Raw genomic sequence first — 21,962 nt, 5'->3', positions numbered from 1 at the left:
AGAATGAAAAAGCAGAAATGTGCAAACATGACTTTTAATTGTATCAGGGTAAGTTTAAAAAAAATATATTATAACTTGTAGTATATTATATGTATTATATATTAGTTCATTCATTCCTTAGATTTGTATAGCGCTTTGCTGGCACTCAAAGCGCTTTACACTGTATGGGGGAAATCTCTTCAACCACCACCAGTGTGTAGCATCCACCTGGATGATGCGACAGCAGCCATAGTGCGCCCACCACACACCAGCTATTAGTGGAGAGGAGGCCCATATATGGCCCAGAATACCGCTGTACATTAAATCATTCTCTTCTTCCAGCTGGGTATAATGGAAACTATGACTATCACTCAAGCACACAGCAATGATGCGTTAAGAAAGATGTATATAATGCCCTAAAAATTCTGTGGATTACAGTCTATTCTCCATATTGTGTCACAGACATTATAACAACCTGGCAGTATGCTTTATCCCATCTGTGCTAATAATGAATCTGTGATTGATACTTCCAGCCAGGGATACCTTTTCATCAGCCTTTGAACTTGGTTAGATTTAATATGTATTGTGGCCTGCTAAAACCCTTCACATGGTCAACATTTGAAATTTTGTACTATATATAGTTTATATATAGTCTTGTTCAGATTGGTTGCAGAGCAACTCTCTGACTTTCTACAGAGGACAAGCTACATCAACACATCAGTGCAGAAGGGAGGCATTCCAGGAGTTACGGGTTGCCTGGAACATATGAGTCTGGTCAAACTACTCATCAGGGAAGCAAGAGAGGGCAGAGGAGACATGGCCATGCAGTGGCTAGATTTGGCCAACACATATGGCTGGAGAGCAGATCCCCACCATCACAGAAAATCCAGTGAAGAGGCTGGGAAAGGCCTTTAATGGTAGCCTGAAGGACGTGGATTCCATCAAGGCTACCTGTGCCAACCCTGACGGTCGGTTGAAGGCTGTCAACAGATCTGGTCTCCCTGGAAATTCAAGGCCTGGATCTATGACCTCCTCATCTCAGTGGTAGAAAGCTGTGATTGTTAAACTGGCTCCTTACCTGGTGTGATCTTTGCATAGTCCATACAGGATTTTTTTGTGATTGTTGTGGCCAGAAATGCATGATTTTTGCTGCAGCTTTTTTCAAAATTTGCGGAGATATATAACTTGTGGAGTTTTTTGTGCTATTTTTGTTGAAAACTACTTGAATTGGCGAAATCGCAATTGCACAACATTGTTTTGCACGGTCTTTCACAGTGATGTTTGCTGGTAAATGAGACCATTTAGCTGTACTAATGTTCAATGCACGCAAATCAAAAAGGGCTTTGGCTGAATGTACGTTGCGATGACGTCACATGACGCGTCTTGGCAGAAAATCTGCAGTCTTTTTGAAAAATTGCGAGCTCTTCAGAATATTGCAGAGTTCCCTTGATTCTGCGATCGCAAACTCGTGAAATCCTGGAGGGACTGTTTACAGGCAGGAAAACAAGGCAAACTTATGAAATATAAAACATTTCCAAGAAGACAAGGCAAACTTATGAAATATAAAACATTTCCTCATCATTTTTATGTTTTCTTAAATTAGAGATATCACCAGATAAAAAGTCCTTTTTTTGGCTGTTTTCCAGAATTTAGCTACAACAACATTTACGTGCTAACTGAACCACTTTTGCAAAATATGTCACAGTGTATTCTGTTCTAATGCATTTTACTTACGGGTAAACATTTACGTAGACTGCATGCCACCATGCTAGGAATACATGATGAACTAGTCCTTGTTCCGACATGGTACTGGTCTCCATGAGGTAAAGTACCTTTTATTTACAGCCATCTTTTACAAGTCAAAAGATTAGTATTATGTGTAAGCATGTTTTTATATCTTGGTGGGGGAAAAAGACAAAGAATAAGTACAAGAATAAGAATATCTGAAAGTTTTGACCTTGTGGGGACATTTGGCTGACATTTAACAGAAAGCTCTCTCTCTCTCTCTCTCTCTCTCTCTCTCTCTCTCTCTCTCTCTCTCTCTGGCCAGTTTTAATACCCTTCCATTTCAAATGAAATGTGTCTGCGTCCAAGTGCTGGGTTTGTCACCAGAGCGTAAATCAGGTTTATGCTGTGGACTAAATGTTCTGACGTAGTTAATTCTGGCAGATATGAATATGATTCCCTCCTTTTACTGTGTTTTTCTCCCTCTAGAAAGGACTCATCAAACAAAGAGCCTTGTTATTTTCCCTACAGTGATTTACTTCTGAAATGCAAAAATCTGGAAACACTTTACTGCACCTTGTTCTTACTTGGCCAAGAATGATAACTGTCTGGAAACCAACTTTGAGTACTGAAATACCTTCAGCCAATCTAAAAGAACTCAATTCACACCTTCATACTGAAAGCACCAAGGTTGCGTCCTCTGAATATTTCAACATGTCAGGTAGGAAAATATAGTAGCAAAACAATTATCCTGGAAGGGTTATCTCCTGTGTGAATGGAGCAGATAAGCGTATCTGTGTGGTGTCCTGTGGAAAGAGTGAGTAAGTGGATGTGTGTGTGATGGACTCATGCTGAGTCGGCTTCACATAACAAACACCTTGTATGGAAATACAGGCAAACCTCTAGCACCGATTACACTAACACAGCAGGATGTCCTCTGGTCAAGCTGGATTCTAATATGTTTATCAGGTAATCATTCAGATCATTCTGGCAGAAGACTACTAGAAATCAATCCTCGCTCATTAATCTTTAATTATCCATCACTCCAGTAATATCGAGTGGTTGTTTCTTTGAACTATTTTAAATAATCATAACTCCTAATGTATGAGGAATGAAAAAAAAAACTGTTAAAAATGAAGGAAGGAAAATCATAAGGAATTAGCTTTAGGATCTTTATTCGAAGCCAGTTTAGGAAGGCACTATAGCTGTGGTAAAAAGAAAAAATAACTGTGAGAGGAACCAGATGAAGACTGGAATGAGAGAAATTTGCGTCATTTCAGGGAGTTGCCGCTTGTCTTCTCTCTCACTCGCTCTCTCTCTCCTCTCCATCTGTTGTCCTGCCCACTCTCTCCCACCCTGTCTCTCTGATATTACTATGAGCAACTGTGAACTTTTCACAACTCTTTCTCAGCTGCATCCATCCACAGCACTAACACCACACTGACTGCAGGTAAGTGACAATGATGCTCCACATATTACATTCTTTCAGTGTCTGTTCCTGGTGTGTATGGCCCACATAATCCAAGCTGCAATACGCTACTACATTTTGAACTTTAATATTTATTTCTTTGTATGTGCTTCCACCATTGAAAGACAAATACATGACATGTGTCTGTTGGGATTTAGATAAATCTGTGTGTGTGTGTGCTGTAAAATATGCGGCTGTGCTGAGGCTAAAGTAATAAAATAAGTCACAGTGTTACATAAAATGTATGTTTACATGCCAGTTTACTCAGAATATCATGTGTATCAATATCAATATCATGTTCCAAGACTAATTGTTGTTTTGTTGTAGATATTTTGTCACGTATAGTTGCAAATATAGTGTTGTTGATTGTGTGTGTGTGTGTGTGTGTGTGTGTGTGTGTTCAGGATGCCCCTCGGAGGGGGAAACAGGTGTGGCTGTTGCCAGAAGACTGTGTACTTTGCAGAGGAAGTACAGTGTGAGGGGAAGTATTTCCACAAGTCCTGCTTTCTCTGTAGTAAGTCACCAGCTTCTGGAATTTTGTTTGAATAGGCAAGGCTTCCTGTCTGCTTATTATTGTCCAGTCTACCTCAGAAACTCCAAGACATATGTGCAGAAAGATAGCATGCCTCGAATTCTTAGGTTGCGATGCGAAGAAGACTAACATCTCCACTTTAACAAGTGTGTCCATATTAGGAAGTCAGAAAATGAACGTCATTCTGGTGGTGAATGCCTTATATGGGACTCCAGTGTGTGCACCTCCTCAATACTCTGTCTATGTTGTCCAATATATTGTAGCAGTTCATCAGCAATATAAACAAACTGTTGCTGAACTAGCCTTGAACAAAAAAAAAACAAAAACGGCTTTTGTCAGTTATTTCCTGAAGTTTGAATGAAGAAATGTTTACTAAAGGAAAAAACAAATTGCATGGACTGGAGACTGAAGAATGCTTGACTGAGAGACACACATCAGATGCAAACTTAGACAAGTATTTAGGGCAAGTGTTATGTACAACAAGGCTAACAATATGCTTTTCATTAAATATCGTCAGCACAATGCTTAATCTGTGTCTTGAAAAAAAGCTGGTTTTTGATTGACTAATGAGTAGGTAATGGAAATTTACACCACCTAAACATAATCATATTACTGCTTGCAACGGCATGTTTAAAACACATAAATACATAATCATAATCTAGAATCTAGCATCTAAAGTATATTACAGTGTGCAACTCAACAGCTGTCTTTCTTCTCCGCTTTGTTTCCACTCAGTGGTCTGCAGAAAGAATTTGGACAGCACCACGGTAGCTGTACACGTGGATGAGATTTACTGCAAATCGTGCTATGGCAAGAAATATGGTCCAAAAGGCTACGGTTATGGTGGCGGTGCCGGAACCTTGAGTATGGACTCAGGTGAAGGACTGGGGATCAGACCTGTGGAGTAAGTGGAGGATCTTCATAGTGAAAGTTCTGCTTGGAAATATATATATATATATATATAATTATAGTGATGAGCTGAGGGTTTTAAATGGACATACATATTGTTATATTAACATGTATGCATCAGTTTTGTTTAAACGCCTATATTAAATACATATTTCTCACACAGGCAAGCAGCACATCAACCTACCAACAACCCCAATGCCTCCAAGTTTGCACAGAAATTTGGCAGCTCGGATGTGTGCCCTCGCTGTGGCAAAGCTGTTTATGCTGCAGAGAAAGTGATGGGAGCTGGTAATGTAAGTGACTTCTCTCCTGGGTTTTTTTTTTTTAAATATATATATTTTAATTAATAAATACCATGATGCTGTGATCTACAACATTAATTTCCCTTATGTACACACTTTCATTAAAAATGGAAAGACAGTGTAGAGAGGAGGATGGTCCAGCATTTAGTGGGCAAAGATAAACATCTGGCAAATGTTGTGAAGTAAGGAGTTTTTTGTGTGTGTGTGTGGATTTTCTTCTAGGCATGGCATAAGAGCTGCTTCAGGTGCGCTAAGTGTGGAAAGAGCCTGGAGTCCACCACACTAGCCGATAAAGATGGAGAGATCTACTGCAAAAGTGAGCATCTGGTGAACTCAACAGTGTGAAGGAAATTATAATATGTTACTATATCAAATATCCCAGCATTTCACAATCTTGCTCTTGGAGTACTTTTGTGTTTTATGATTCTGCTCCAGGACAGCAAGAACATTCAAATTGATAGTATTCTGTTATTCCAGTAGCAATACTGGAAAACACTGTAGTGTACCATATGATACTGTTCTAATAACAGTGTAAATTGAATAATATGCTCATAAATAGATTACAGACCTGCCAACCTTTACACATTTTGCATAGGAGCTCTGCATTTTAATATTGGAGTATGCTGTTACGATCACTTAAAAATATATCAATAGAGTCTTCCTTTTGCCCAACAATAAAAACACCAGGCAAGCCTACTCATGAATTTAGAATGATTGACAGTTAGGTAGGTGTTTTGAACTCTATGATATTATTATATTAACACCTTGTGAAAGCCCCGCCCCCTTTCCCCATTCTTATAGGTCAGTTTTATTCCTCTTTGGGATTGGCAGGTCTGGGATTATACTGAGGAATTGAAATGTATAACTCAGTCTTTTTTTTTTTTTTTGGATCTACAGGTTGCTATGCTAAAAACTTTGGGCCGAAGGGTTTTGGGTTCGGCCAAGGGGCAGGAGCTCTAGCCCATGCACAGTAGGAACGCAGTACACAAGACCAAGAGGATCTGCTTCAGCTTTCTGCTTTGATTTCTGCATTTCTACACCTACCACAGAGTCGCACGTGCTTGCAATTTGCACATGGAAAGGCTTTTAAACCTTTAACTACTCATTATAAAGAGCATTATTTTACAAGGGCCAGATTCTACAAGCAGCATGACTACACTTTCAACGATGGGTTTATCAAACAGATGACGTTTTCATACTGTTTTATATCTACTGGGGTTTAAATGTTCTCAATGAATCTTAAAAATAACGGGAAGTTAACAATCCTTTAAAACTGTTAGAAAAGAGCTAATTTATTAAATCAATAAATATTGCTTTCTTGTTCCACTGAGTCAACAGTGAGCCACACTAGTGGTTTAAAACACATTACCTCACTGTGCAATACTACACATTACTACATATTACAGTTTATGCTTCTTTGGGACCTCTCAGAAATGTGTTACATGTCTAATAGTGAAGAAAATAATTGTGGAGAAACGGTCGTGATTATACTAAAATGATCTCTATAAACTGCTATAACCTTCCTTCACAGAGGCAGGGTAAACATGTGCAGATGACCTGATTGTTTACATATGACATCATTGAGACATCAAAAAGCAGAAGTGTTGTTAATGAACAATGGGGGATTATGTCTCCGAGCCTGTCGGCACCCTGACCGGGAGCATGCTGCCGTGAAGACACGAATTATGGAATGAAAGACTGAGAGACATTGAGTGACAGATTATCCTGTGTTAATCTGAAATGAAATAATCCAAATGCAGGTTTAAGTCTTTAAATATACAGCAGAAATACAGACCTCAGTTAAAAAGAAGGGGAAAACAGTCACTGTGTTTTGTGTGGAAAAAAGTGGAGTGCTTTGCCACCAGGTACACTGTCATGCAGTTTTATAAGGAAATTATTTTAATGCAGATTTTGGCTTTCATTTATGTCTATCGCTACAAGTCCCAGACAGCCTCTATAATTTTTTTTTTTTCTGAAAAGTGCTGCATTTCTTAATGTTACTTCTGTGATTAGCACTCTGTTCATTATAAGTGGTTATTAACTGTTCAGTGACCTTGCTGGACTAATGAGGTGGTTTCAAGCTAAAAATAAATGCATTTTTTCCTTTGGAAATAATCACACACCAAAGCACAAGTGTTTCCATTTGGGATTTACCAGGGAGAATTAGCTGGCTGGATCAGGTACAAGACACAGTGGGAATGTTAATACAACATCCATATACACACAAACCAACTGTCTGGAGGCCTGCAATTTACAGGAAGCACTTATGGGGAATGTCTGTGTCATACTATAAAAAGATATATCACAGACACATGCAAGGTTTGTTTAGGCCTGTAATTATCTCCAGCAATCGATTATAAGCCTTAGTAACAAAAGATTTATTAGCACACAGAGGGACTGATGTATGATGAAAAACAGCCCAAGTATCATAAACAATGTCCAGGCTAATATAGCAAGCAACAGATAAGGCTTTGTGAGTAAGCGTAACAGGTGTTTAACGCACTTAAGGGTGTTTTCAGAGTCTCTTGAACTGGTAATATCTGATCAACAGTCCACAGCAGATGTGGGCCTCTAAATCATATCCCATTACCCTCTCATATCCCCTGTATGATTAATGGCCAAAGGTGATGTGATATGAACTGACAATCTTCTAGATAATCTTTGTAGGTTTATCATAGAGGAAACAATGCTCACACACATTTCCATTCTACCATGCTGCTACAAAAGCTTGTTAACAAGGGCACGGATATCCAATTACTGTGACAACAGAGAAATAAATCTACAAACAAATATGCATGCTAGATATGTGGTGCCCTACGGGGTAGAGGTTAAGTTCAGCGATAGATGTCAATCAAAGTTATACATTCATAAGTCACATACAGTATTATAAACACAAATACGAGTGGCAGCATCAGCTGGTATGCTGCACTATGTTTAGCCACATGGTTGTATGAAGAGTATTACATTCCTGTCATCAAGACACAGAGATTTGAGCTGTCTACAGTTAATATTTTAATCGTCACAGTGTTATGGGACAGAGGGTTGTGATGGGGAAACACTGAGCTCTCTAATAGCACAGTCATTAAGCCTCTCTGTGGAACACATGGCCCTACATAGTTGATAAGCCAAACCATGCCAAACTCCTAGTTGAGGGATTCTCGACCTTTTTTAGCTGCTCTTTAGAGCAATTTAAACAAATGTCATCCCGCTTTTTAAATATTCAGAGTATGAGGCAAATGCTATGAACGACTGCATTTACTTGTTTACACTATGGGTGTTCATTTCTAACCATTTTACCCACTGAATCCAACACTGGAGTTATAGAACCCTCAGTATATGTGCTTGTAGATCCTGGATGAGTTAAGTATTATAACATTTGTAATAAATGATATAAATGTAATAATTTTTTACATTTTTTTTTTTTGCATTTTTATTGTTAGAGTGTTTATTAGAACTTGTAAAAAAGTTATACACTATATGGTCAAAACTATGTGGACACCTGTCCATCACACCCATATGTGGTTATTCCCCAAACTGTTACCACAAAGCTGGAAGCACACAATTGTCTAGAATGTCTTTGTATGCTGTAGCATTGAGATTTCCCTTCAATGGAACCATGGGGTCTAGCCCTAACCTGTTCCAGCATGACAATGTGAATAAAGCGAGGTCCATAAAGACATGTTTTGTCAAGGTTGGTGCTGAAGAGTGGCCTACTCAAATGACCAGCACAGAGCCCTTAGCCCATCTTTGGGATGAACTAGATTCTAGTTACTAGAAAACCAACTGTGAACCACACCTTCTTGCCCGACCTCACTAATGCTCTTGTGGCTGAATGAGCACAAATCCCCACAGCCACGCTCCAAAATCTAGTGGAAAGCCTTCCCAGAAGAGTGGAGGCTGTTAGAGCATGAACAGCTCTATATTCATTTCCGAATGGGATGTTCACCAAGCATATAATTTTGGCCATATGGTGTATTTTAAATTTTTTATTTAATGTGACACTGATATTTCTATCAATTTTATGAAACCCCTGCAATGCCACTACAAACCCGGTTTTAAATGAACAGTAAACTGCAGCTCAATCATTACAGTTGTCGTGGTGTAGTTAGTTTTTTTCTTTTACCACAACCTTGCCCAAGGCTACTAGAATCTGGGTAAACTAGACGTTCATGAAATCAAGCTAGCATTAATTATTAATTAAATGAGCATAGCCATGATTGTTAAATCATATAGGAAATTACCCCAAAACATTCCAAAGACTATGATTGTAATTCACTCATTCACTGTGATTATTGTAAGCACATATAAGACAGATATAAATAGTTCCAATAATACATTCAGTTACATTAAGAAGTATCTGGAAATCACTTGCTGCTGCCCCACATGGACAGCCTAAAGATACGTAAGATTACTGAGGATGGTACCACTTAAAAACCATTAAGATGGCTTGGGATAGCAATTGATATGAAAAGTTTTGCACTCAAGTCTCCATCAGTGAACAGTTGATGAGTTCAACAAAGCAGACTTCATGTGACAACTATAATGAATTTCCTGGTTAGACAGTTGTAGTTTTTGGCCATGTAGTACACAGTTGTAGAAGGGATTTATTTATAATTACTGGTGTTACCCAGATGAGGACGGGTTCCCTTTTGAGTCTGGTTCCTCTCAAGGTTTCTTCCTCATAGCGTCTCAGGGAGTTTTTTCTTTACCACCGCTGCCTCTGGCTTGCTCATTAGGAATACATTCATACATTTAAAATCTATATCCTGAATTGATATACAGTATTTCTGTAAAGCTGCTTTGGGACAATGTCCATTGTTAAAAGTGGTATACCAAATAAAATACAATTTAACTGAATTAAATGAAATGTATTTCATGCCAAAACACTAAATCTAAGACTAAAGTATACTGTAGAATGTCACATTTTATTTTAGTTTTTCCTACATCTAATACAATGCTTATTGATCTGTTTAGAACATTTTTAAAAAATCCAAAGTAAACATTAAAAGTCTTATCCAGACTACCAGTACCACAAATCAAAGTCAGTTTTATGCTAATATACATATTGTTTTGTTCTTGTTTCTCTGATCTGAGCCGTTTGTGGTTAATTGGGACTGAGACAAAGACAGTGATAGACAGAGAGATAGAGTAGGTGCTGGTCATTGTTAACCAACTCTAGAAACATTAAAAAAAAAAAAAGGCAGAAGCACAAGCGCTGGATAAGAGCTCTATGCGTGTGTGTGTGTGTGTGTGTGTGTGTGCGCGCGCGCGCGTGTTTCTATTAATATCTCCCAGTGAGAATCAAGGCAAGAACAATAAGAGGATGGCTTAAAAGAAGGAGACATTGTTCCTGAGCATCATTTTGTGGTGTAGCCCTCCTTCCATCGCTGTGTCAGAGGTAAGAGCATACCTTTACTTTAACTGACTGATGTAAAAAATAATAATAATCATGAAAATGAATACTCTTTAAAAAAAATCTTAATAATTTGTGAATAATTCTGAAAGTTTTATTGCTTGCTCTCAACTTATTGTCTTTTTTCTCTGCTATATGATACACCAAGCAGCCTTGTCTCATAAGAGTCTAAAGTCTGATAACTGAGAGTCTAAGGCTGAAATAAGAATACTAACATTTTCCAGTTTTATTGCAAACAGCAAAAAGCTGTACAATCACTTTAATTCACACACAGGTCGTTTTTTCAAACCTTTAACCCTTAAAATAATAATAATAATAATAATAATAATAATAATAATAATAATAATAATAATTTGACATTCACACAATTGACTATTTACCACAGTATAATTAGCATGTTAGTGCCATGTGTTCAAAGCGGATGTTTAATGGAGTTTCTGTAAAAGTCACAGAAGGCATGGAACTCTTTAAAAGGCCTGATGCCGGTCTATTTATGGCACAGCACTGGTGAAAATAAGCAGGAGAAAGCCGGGTTGTTATCTGAAATAGCTGGCATGCCATTATCCTCTAACTCACTGTGTGTCAGCCTGCTCAGCCAACACTTTCTTTTTAGGGTGTGTGTGTGTGTGTGTGTGTGTGGCCAAAGGCATCACATCAAAATGGCCAACAGTTGCAAAGCAAAGCTATTCTAAAGTTAATCTGAAGTCCATACTGAGCACAAGCTGTATTGCAGCATAAATCTTTGCCAATGAGATATTTGATATCACTTTGATATCACATAAGTATGTGCAAAATGTTAGGATGAAAATTAATAATCACAATAATTCACAAAGTTACAGGCTTTTCCAATGAAATGTCTTGGCATTCAAAACTACTCTCCAACAGTCATTTCAATATACCAGTAGAAACCGAAATTGGTAAGAGGGCACTAAGTGCTAATCTAATTGATTAAAGACCAGAAATGATTATTTTTTACATTCAGGACAAGCTTCAGAAAGGTGCTTGTTAGCCTGTGTTGTCTCAGTAATGCTGGCAACTGAAAGCTGACCTTTTGACTAAAGCACTTAATTCTCCACATGATGCCAAGCGTTAGTAACAAAAGCTTTTATTTTTGTCCTCTAGGTTGAATCCACATTGTAAAGATGCCCGAGTGAGTTGCGTTTCTGTTTTGCTTTCCATCTCATCTTCTTGGGGTTTCCCTCGCAGCAAATGTCTGCGAGGAGCTTTTAGTAGAATTTTCTATTGTAGAAAATTGAGTTGTGACCAATGTTAAAATGGGGGTGGGGGGGATGGGGGGGGATACTTTTGATTCCCATTAGTCACTATTTACTAATGATTTGTTTTTTCACATTGCAGGCAAGAGGTAAGTGACATGGACATCTTGTAGCGCTGTGTAAATAATACACCTATAGATATTTATGTTCCTTTTACACATAAGGGTTTCTAAACAAGCAATGAGGTGTACTTTAATAAAATATTAATATTGAAAAAAATACTACAACCCATTTATTTCATTGCATTACAACAGATTTTTTTTTGTTTACTAGAAAAAGTCCAAGATTTCAGCCTCTCGTAAACTCATGCTGAAGGTATGTATGTGCGGTAGACCATTGAGAAACGTGATTATGAACGGTTAAATGATTAGTAATGTAGAGTAATGAATGGAGATGTATTTTAATACACTTACCAAGACTTATTTGACACGAACAGCATGGCCTCTACTGTGTTGTCTCTGTATGTGTATGGGTGCAGAGCCTGATGGTTGCTAAAGCTAAAGAGATGTTGGAGCAGGAGATGATAGATAAGGAGGAGGAGAAGCAGCGATATCTGGAAGAGAAATCCCCTCTTCTACAGACTGGTGGAATGTCTTTCTCAGAGCTCCAGGTATGGCTGTGCACACACTCATACACACAAGATCAAACATTCAACTGGATTTAAACACGCTAATGTTAGATCCTCGATATTACAAAGCAGTTACTGCGTCAAAGAATTCCTCAAGCATATATTTTAAAACTAATGAGTGTGTTGCATTCTCCCCCCCCCCCCCCCCCCCCCCCATCACTGACAGGAACTGTGTCGAGAGCTCCATGCCAAGATTGACGTGGTGGATGAAGAGCGCTACGATATTGAAGCAAAAGTGCTGCATAACACCAGAGAGGTGAAAACTCTTATTCATGCATGTTTTAAGAGAAAATAAGCGCGAAACTATTGCTTGATCCTTGCTGTAAATCTTAAATCTGGACTTTTTTTATGCAGATAAAAGATCTAACCATTAAGGTCTTAGACTTGAGAGGTAAGTTTAAGCGGCCCAGTCTAAGAAGAGTGCGAGTGTCAGCAGATGCCATCCTGCGCTCTCTTTTGGGGTCCAAGCATAAGGTGTCGTTAGACCTGAGAGCAAACCTCAAATCAGTAAAGAAAGAGGACACAGAGAAGGTGGGGTAGTGATCTGAGGAGCTCTGTGCATCTTGTTTCAAACAAAGATTGTGTAAAAACCTGAAAGTGGCAAACTGGTGTGTGTGTGTACTGCAGGAAAAGACAGTAGAGGTTAGTGACTGGAGGAAAAATGTGGAGGCCATGTCTGGAATGGAAGGCCGCAAGAAAATGTTCGATGCTGCCAAGGGAACTGCGCAGTGATCAAGTGAGTGATCAACCAGCCTTGTGACCTTCTAGTAATCACCACAAGATAGTTGTACTATGAGTGAAATGCATATCACACAGATCTCATGTAGAGCTATAAAAGCAGCAACACACTGAAGCCTAATGAAAACACTCACATAATTAGAATGCACCCTCATGAACCTCACAGAAAGGAAATATATTTGGAAACTGTCATTCAGTTTCCAAATATATGAATGACCTTATCAGTCATTCAGTCAGTCGGTCAGTCTCTTCCTTTATCAGTGTTATTTTTGTTCTTCAAGACTTACGAAGCTGATTACCAGCAGATTACTGGTAAAGACAATAATCTAAATGTACAAATGGCATGTTTCAGCCTGTGCTCATTTCAATATTTAGGATTAAACCATTTAAAACATAGTTTTTAAATAATAGAATGCAGTATTTGTTTTCCGTTTCTAGTTGAATTCATATTTTCAATCATTAATCATTTGCAGGAATGACTACATCTTACCTTAATATTCCAATAAACCATAAAACTGTGTTGATCACTGGACATAACCCAGATAGCAAAATTGCTGTGGCCCAGATCCGGCCCACACCCGACACTTCCGTCCCACACATCCGGCCCACATACTGCATGGAATGATGGCACCAGTCCCGTTTGCAAGCCATAGCAATGCCGCATGTCATGTGCCACATTTTTGCCAAAGGTGGCCCGCATTTGTTTTGTGATACTTACCACAAGGGCCACTTTAGGGTCACATCCAGATTACACATTGCCATGAGCACTGCATCTTTGCCTTAAAAGGCACACTTGTGATTTGGTATATTTGGGCCATATTTGCTATTATTTATTATGTGGGCCACTTCAGGCTCATATCCATTTTGTCCGGGCCAAAAGAAGGCCATCACTGCCTGAAGTGGCCCACATCCGGATGCTATCTGGGAAAGGCCAATTTGTAAAGAAGGCTTTATATCTTTAATAAGGTTCATTTTATTAGAATAATACAAAGTGAAACACTCACAAGGCCATTGCTGATGATGATTTAAGTGCAAACATAATAGAGGCCTATTTTAAATATAAATATGAGGTTATAAAATGTAAGGTAGTATTATTTTGATCATTAGAAGGCATAGTAAGCTGTAATTAGTCAACGAAGTACATTCATTTGTGAATACATCAGAAATGTTTTAGAAAACAATGAGCTGTTTAGGAGTCAAAAAGACTTGGCTCTTATTGGTGAGCTGAGCCAAATGGACTTGACTGGAATGGAATTCCCATCATTACTTTGTGCTATAGGCCTCTGTATTAATGATATACTTATGTTAGAGCATCATGCTGGTGATGAATCACACTAAAACAAGTAACATGTTTAATCGGTAGCTGCAGAACTTAAATGACATGCGTGTTCACAAAGGAAGTCAGACAAGGAGAGAGGCAACACACAAGGGGGTAAAAGAGAGAGAAGAACACACCCAATATACAACCCGGGTGCTGCAATAGCCCATAGATGAGAGTGTTTTACGTATACAAATGTCAAACTTCAAAACAAAGTATCCATCATAAAGCACGTTAAAGAATCAATGAAAATCACTAATGAATTGACTATAAATATATAAGACAAGTGATTAAACGAATATTTAACAACAAGAAATTAGTATAACCCTCAGTTAACACCAATTTCGCAAAAGTAAAATAAAGTTTTTATATACTTTTTAAAAACATAATGTATTTATATAAATATAAAGAAATAGCTGCTCTTGATTATACTATCTATAGCTTTGTAATGTGTGTATCATCTGGGGAGATAGATATTAGATTAAATAAACTTTGTATAATTCACAGTCTGATAGTGAGGGGAAAATGTGAATTACAATCTGAAGAGTATTTGAAAAGAATGAATTGTTGCTGTTCAAAATAGAGAGGCAAACATTTATTGTGTCTTAACATTTAGAATCAGGCTGACATTCATTCTGAAAATATTTAATATCTTGTCTTTAAATAACAATGACATTGATGAGAGCATGGTTTCGTCTTGAAGCTGTTAAATTCTACTCTAATCTGCAGTAGCTCAGACAGATAATCTGGTCGACACTGACACTTTCGAATGATTTAGTCTGTATTAAGCGCTGATATCAGACCCAAAATACCTAGACCAGTTTAAAACATAGAAAGGTTTGGACATGCCCCCTCATTATCATATAAGGAGCAAAGCGGTTAGAAATGTTTCATGAGGAAGATAGTACATAGACTGTGTTTTAGTTTCTTAATTCAATTTAGAATCAGTTTTTCTATTCAGTGATGCTTCTGACATATTAGAAATGTTTTGGTGCTTCCTTATATAATAATCAACACGTTTTTCTTTTTCTTTTATCAGGACGTGGGCTCAGTTGAGAGTGAAGAGGTGGCAATGTTGACTTCTGCTTAATCAATTCAAGTCAAACATTACATTATAGGTTTGTAATAGGCATACTGTCTATAGCCTATATTACATATAATGTTTTTTTTTATATACACGTCATTTAATGTATATGTATTCTCAATTCCTAAGTAATTTACCGTATGTTATATCAGATTATGTGTCAGTTTAAGCCAGTCTCAGAAATGCCTCTTAATGGCCATTGCTCTGCCGTATAGCCTGTCCAGTCTAAAGTGACTTGATAACCTTCTCTAAGGTTTAGCAGAAGTACATGTCCACCACAATATAAAAAGCAATTCAAGTGACAAAAATATATATTCCCGTTCAGTCAGAGTTGACCACAAGCATGGTTGCACAACACTGGATTGTCAGACCATAGACACATTTTTGTTCGATAATAACCTTCTCAATAAATTCTATTTCATTTCTATAAACAATCTTCTTGTGTTTTTCTTGTTGTGTGTGCAGTCCTTTAAAAAAAATTTTTTAAAAAAGAATCCCGTTAGTCATGTGATTGACAATAAAGTTGAAACTCATGATTGAATGTGTTGTTGAGGCCCTAAAAAAGCTCTAATCTAATAAGAGCTATTTTATAGACTGAATAAATATGCTGCAAAGCTCTACTGCTTACTTCATACCGCCGCATCTGGTGGGTGAAGGATAATACAGCAGCTCACACAGAAGCTCGTTCATACTTCATTTTATAATTGTATACTTATATTTATCAGCAGGCTCATTAACCAAGAAAATGGGTCACACAATTAACATTACATCAAAAGGGCATTATTATCAGGAAAAGGCAATGTGCATTAGGTATTATGCCATTCAAGCAGTTACCTTCTAGGAAATGCTTAACATAATGAAAACAATAAATATGCTTATTCTGAATGAAGCATATCATCCAAAGCGTGCTACTAAAACAACACTCAGAACAGAGCCGAGTTCTCACTCTGACGCTAGACAATATTATGTTTGTAAAGCTTGGAGAATAAATGTCAGGCATTAAATATCAGATAGGGACATTGTAATTTGGGAAGACATTTCTGTTCTGCCTCACTGTATAAAAGTCATTGTAAAAACTGAAAAATGATATATTAAACAACACTTCAGAAGTTCATTATTTCGTTATTTATCTCACCAGGATACTGGCCAGTTTGTTTTGCTGCCATCTATCAGTAGCGTTTGATCCTTATGTTTTACAGTACAGTATGTTAAGGTGTAGATATGTATAGTGGTGGTAAATTATGTCCACTAGCTGGGTTGGGACACTACTTATCCAAACAGAAAATGAATTTACATTTTAAACTATAGTCCACACCAGGAAACTTGACCAGGAAGAAACGTTACTAAAGATGGATGAATGAATAGACTTCAGCCCAGACAGCACAGTGGTGCAGAAGGTATGGTTGTCGCTTTACAGCCCCAGGGTCCCTGGTTTGATTCTGAGCTCGGGTTACTGTCTGTGTGAGGTTCTCTGCTTTCTTCCTACCTTCCAAAGCCATTGGCTACTTTAAACTGCCCAAGGTGTGAATGTCATGCGCATGGTGTGTTGCAGTGGTGTATTCCCATCCTGACCAGCATAAAGAGAAGCAATTAGGCTTGAACATTATCTTGTTACTGCTACTGAACCTACACAGGTCTATACATGCTGTTTACAGTGTTCATAAGTACACATATGCATGTAAATCAAGTGATCAGACAGCACACATGCTGTTACTACAGTGTGATGCTAGGTGGCACTGTGGACAAACAGTCACAGTCAACATTCTGATGAAATGCAGAAGACACACCCTTGTCACAATTGAACAAACAGTTGATGTTTGAAAGGTGTTGCAATTAGCTCAGTGAATAATTCCTCAGAAGTGAGGGTTTTTAACTCTTCCATCTGAAAACTTTGATAAATCAGAGGATGGGAATGTTGAATCTTTAATTTATCATGCTTTTAATTTAGTGCACTTTTAAAAATATATAATAATAATAATAATAATAATAATAATAATTATTATTATTATTATTATTATTATTATTATTATTATTATTATTATTATTATTTTATTGGTGGTGTTGTTGTTGTTAACAATCCCTCACCTATACGATTCTAACAGGAATAGTGGTTTACATATAGTGATTTATTACTACAAACTACTACTATGGTAATATATAAACATTATTTGCTAATGCAGCAGTTTAAAGATAGTTTGTGACCTTTTTGGAAATTGTGGGAACAGTTCAACACTATACTAATAACAACAAAATATTTAGAAAAAGGATTTCTTTAATTTAAATTTTGTTTTCTTGTTGTGCTGAGCAATGCCTTCCTCAAGTGCACTTACATTCATTTGAAAATGGGCCGAGTCTATATACAGTACCTGTTCAAAATGGGCCGAGTCTATATACAGTACCTGTTCAAAATGGGCCGAGTCTATATACAGAACCTGTTCAAAATGGGCCGAGTCTATATACAGTACCTGTTCAAAATGGGCCGAGTCTATATACAGTACCTGTTCAAAATGGGCCGAGTCTATATACAGAACCTGTTCAAAATGGGCCGAGTCTATATACAGTACCTGTTCAAAATGGGCCGAGTCTATATACAGAACCTGTTCAGAATGGGCCGAGTCTATATACAGAACCTGTTCAGAATGGGCCGAGTCTATATACAGAACCTGTTCAGAATGGGCCGAGTCTATATACAGAACCTGCTCAAAATTCAAAACTTTAGTACATATCCACTATACTCAGTGCATCTACATTATGTTACAGACGGTGAATCCACATAAATCTAACAAGTCTTTGCTGTGGGTATCTGGTAGCTATTATTATTATTATTATTATTATTATTATTATTATTATTATTAATAGTAGTAGTAGTAGTAGTAGTAGAAGAAGAAGAAGAAGAAGAAAGAGAAGAGGTAATATTAAACACATTTTGAAAATCTTGGAAAATACTAATATGAAACAGCATTTTCAGGGTAAATGAAATATATACAAGACTAGATGCAACAATATGTCCAAAAGAAATTAAATTTTAATATAATTAAAATAACATATAGGTAGAATGTTTTGCATTGTATTAAAGCATTTTCATTTGTCCACATACAATATACAATAATTTGCATAGTTGAGCGGAGTGCAACTGGCCAGTTTAATGAACATGTTTAGTACGTGTCTTAGAAAAGGGATATCACAGAATGGCATTCTCCAATTTTACATAAAGCCTACAATTTTTGTGCTTTTCTTGATGGCTAACCTTTCAGCATATTGTACTTATTCAGTATTTTGTATATCTTAAAGAAAGCAAAAAACAAAAACAAAAAAACAACAACAGTGTATTAGATCATCAATTAAACATGACATGTTCACATGATAATAATTTTAAGACAAAAGGGCTTCTCTATAAGGGATCTTTGTAGAGTTAATGATTCTAACAAGCTAAATGATCCATTTGCAAGAGGAAAATCCCCTGTTGTAGGGTTAGTCAAGGGATTCCCCTTTTAAGGGTTTTCCAAGACTAAAAAACAGAAGAACCATTTAATCAATCAAAAAAAAAATTCTGAATATTGTATGGCTTACTACTTCTACTTTATTCTTCAGTTGCTTATTTTCTCAGATCTTTGTGTGTCTTTACTGTGGTTTAGTTCAGACCAGTTTTGTAACATTAGGACATAGCAGCCACGCAGTCATGCAGTAGTTTAGCAGTTGAGGTCAGGTCCGGTTGCAGTTATCTTAACAGCCAGAGGGAGAAGACACTTTTGACAGATGTATGACATGACAGAGTAGACTACTCACATTTTACAAGACATATTGCCCATTATTCACCATAGATACATTCCTAACCAGTCTTTTCTAAAAATTCTTGCAGTAGCAGCATAAACATAACACAGGATTTAAAAAAAAACATCAGCAGTAATCTCTAAAAAATTATATGAACACAGTACACTAAGTGAAAATCTCTACGTACTAAATAGTAGTCCTAAGTAACATGCTATATTTCCCAGTCTACCTTATTCCCTTGCTTCTTAAGAGTTTTCATAAAAACACAATTTATTGCACATAAAATCCATCCGTGCATCATGTAACCATAGATTTAGGTGTTTCATACCTCCATTAATGCATCCATTATATCCCTTCTGCAACACTCAGGATTCAGAGTGAGGGTTCCATGTGCAAGCGGTTTATTAGTAAATCAAATCCAAAACAGTCCAAAGTTATTCACAGTAAAGGAACACAATAAAGCAATCATACTGCAAATCCAAAATGTAGTAAACAGACAAGGTAACAAAGGCAAGGTATTAACCAGAATCCTGGCTAATCTAAGGCTCAAGAAAACCAGGAACAGATCCAGAGATGGGGCACCACTAGGGTTTCTGGGCCCCCTGGCTAATTTGTACTCCAGGCCCCAAGCCCCCACCCCACAATTATCTTTTCTTATCGCAACGTGTAAAAACAATCATTATCAATAAGCATAACAATTATTGCATATTCAATAAGAGACTATAAAGAAATCAATTTGAACAGTTTATAAAATTAGGTGAAATAATGCATTTTATAACTATATACAAATAACTATATATATATATATATATATATATATATATATATATATATATATATATATATAGTACAAATACTAATTAACACCATTATACTCTCTCTCTCTCTCGCTCTCTCTCTCGCTCTCTCTCTCATACACAGACACTATAGACACTCTGCCTGTATGCCTTTATAAGCTATAAACTTGTAATTACTCATTCCCGAAGTACCAATGAACAATGAACAAGTAACTTTACTATTATTATTATTATTATTATTATTATTATTATTATTATTATTCATTGAGGGAATAATAAGTTTCACACACCAGAAATGTGGAAATTTCTCAAATAAACAATTCACTCATGAATCAGACATCATTACAACACTTCTCTCATAAACTCACTCGGGACAATTAAAACAGATTTATATGATTAGATTCGATTTTTTCCTCTTTTTCATGTTTTTCTTTCCTCTTTTGGTATTTTGTCTGCGCCATCACTTGCCATCTACTTGTAATGGCTCACAACTGTGAAGTGCCGTGTTTCTAAATAATTTCGTGAACGTCAGGGACACACACATGCACTTGGCACAGTCTGAGGCATTCATTATAGCCTGATTCTTAATAGATTATTGTGCAAAGAGGTCATTTAAATACCAAAATCATACAGGAAATGATGGGGTTCTGCTGGGCCCCCTGTCTGAAACATCCTAATCTAACCCCCTTTATGGCATCCCTGTCCAGAGATCATACACGGGATAACATTCAGCGATAACAGCTCAGAACTCACATGAAAGATCAAACGGCAAGGCTTCATACCTGGCCTAGTTTTAATGTACTTTATATACTTTACAAACAGAAAATTATATTGATATAACCCCCTTTATAGGGTCCCAAAGCCAAACCACCCCTACAAGGTCTGAGACCAGGGCACTCTGGTTGTTCTTTGTGGAAATTCTCTATAATTGATGGGTCATGTCCCTTGCTGGGACCTGCGATAGAGTACATTGCCCTGGACTCAAGAAGCTGGTTGCAGTGAGACATTCTATAGTATGGTGGTAACTCTAACTTATATGCTACTACATGGCCTTGTTTATCCATCTTGAACCAATAAAATGAGGACATTTCAATTTCAGGTCCTGTGTGGACAACCAAACCAGCTGACCAGGTTGTAGTGGAATGTGTGGGTGGGGTCATCTGTCCGCGTCATCCTTCTGCTGATTAATTGCTCATTGAAGATGGGCAGGTGCAAATTCCTAGGTCTGTTTGAACCTTCTTATCTAGCTGTTGACTGTTGGGAAATTGGAGGGCTCCCCCGACCAGTGGAAAATAGAATGAGACCTGTGGATGAGTGGTTACAGTAAGTGAGGCTTTGAGCATACATGGCCCAGGGGAGGTAGCCACTTGAATCTGTTTTAGTTATTGGAACAGTATGTTCTTGGGCACCTGAAAGTCTCCTGGTTTAGGCATTTGGCTTGGCCATTAGCTGAGACAGAATGGCATTGATGTTCAGTCGAGAACAAAAGGCTTGGCATACCCGGGAGGTGAACAGAACTCCCTGATCAATCTTTGGGAAGGCCATCATACCAAAACACTTCAGTGAACATGATCTCCTCTGTCCTCATGGCTGTGGGAAATTTGGGGAGAAGTATTACAGCAAATGGCATGCCTTAGGGAACCTGTTGATTTTGGTTGGTTAGTATGAGTTGTCTATTAGCACGGACTTGGACTCATACAGAACAGGCCTTAACAAACCTTTAAACATTGGAATTAAAATATGGCCACCAGAAATAATTTTCTACCAAACGTTTAGTTTTTTGGATGCCAGAGTATCTGGAACTGAGGGAAGTATGAACCCACTAGATTACAGTCTCCATCAAGTCAGATGGCACATACAGTTTTTCAGGAGAACATTCAGGAGGTGCTTGATCTCCTTCTTGAGCCCAGTGGATGTCCTCCATGATATCCCAATGTATAGGAACAATACATGACTCAGGGAGGATAGGATCAGGAACAGTATTTACATGAGCACAGTCATACAGTTGAGAATACAATGGCTTT

General features: G+C 37.5%; 2 protein-coding genes across 2 annotated transcripts; both read left to right on the top strand.

The window, feature by feature from the left end:
* Positions 1 to 3,007: 3,007 nt before the first annotated feature.
* Positions 3,008 to 7,035, top strand: csrp1b (cysteine and glycine-rich protein 1b). Its single transcript, XM_053636541.1, has 6 exons — positions 3,008 to 3,154; positions 3,577 to 3,686; positions 4,440 to 4,608; positions 4,777 to 4,906; positions 5,138 to 5,231; positions 5,813 to 7,035. The coding sequence occupies exons 2-6, from the start codon at positions 3,578 to 3,580 to the stop codon at positions 5,887 to 5,889; spliced, it is 579 nt and encodes a 192-aa protein (XP_053492516.1). The 5' UTR covers positions 3,008 to 3,154; position 3,577; the 3' UTR covers positions 5,890 to 7,035.
* Positions 7,036 to 11,827: 4,792 nt separating this feature from the next.
* tnni1b (troponin I type 1b (skeletal, slow)) lies at positions 11,828 to 15,791 on the top strand. Its single transcript, XM_053636542.1, has 6 exons — positions 11,828 to 11,917; positions 12,081 to 12,212; positions 12,397 to 12,486; positions 12,585 to 12,761; positions 12,858 to 12,966; positions 15,326 to 15,791. Exons 1-5 carry the CDS (start codon positions 11,909 to 11,911, stop codon positions 12,960 to 12,962), a joined length of 513 nt encoding a protein of 170 aa, XP_053492517.1. The 5' UTR covers positions 11,828 to 11,908; the 3' UTR covers positions 12,963 to 12,966; positions 15,326 to 15,791.
* The last annotated feature ends 6,171 nt before the right edge of the window (positions 15,792 to 21,962 follow it).

The sequence above is a fragment of the Ictalurus furcatus genome, chromosome 11 (genome assembly GCF_023375685.1).
Source record: "Ictalurus furcatus strain D&B chromosome 11, Billie_1.0, whole genome shotgun sequence".
NCBI lineage: Eukaryota > Metazoa > Chordata > Actinopteri > Siluriformes > Ictaluridae > Ictalurus > Ictalurus furcatus.
This window is presented reverse-complemented; position numbering and strand designations above follow the sequence as displayed.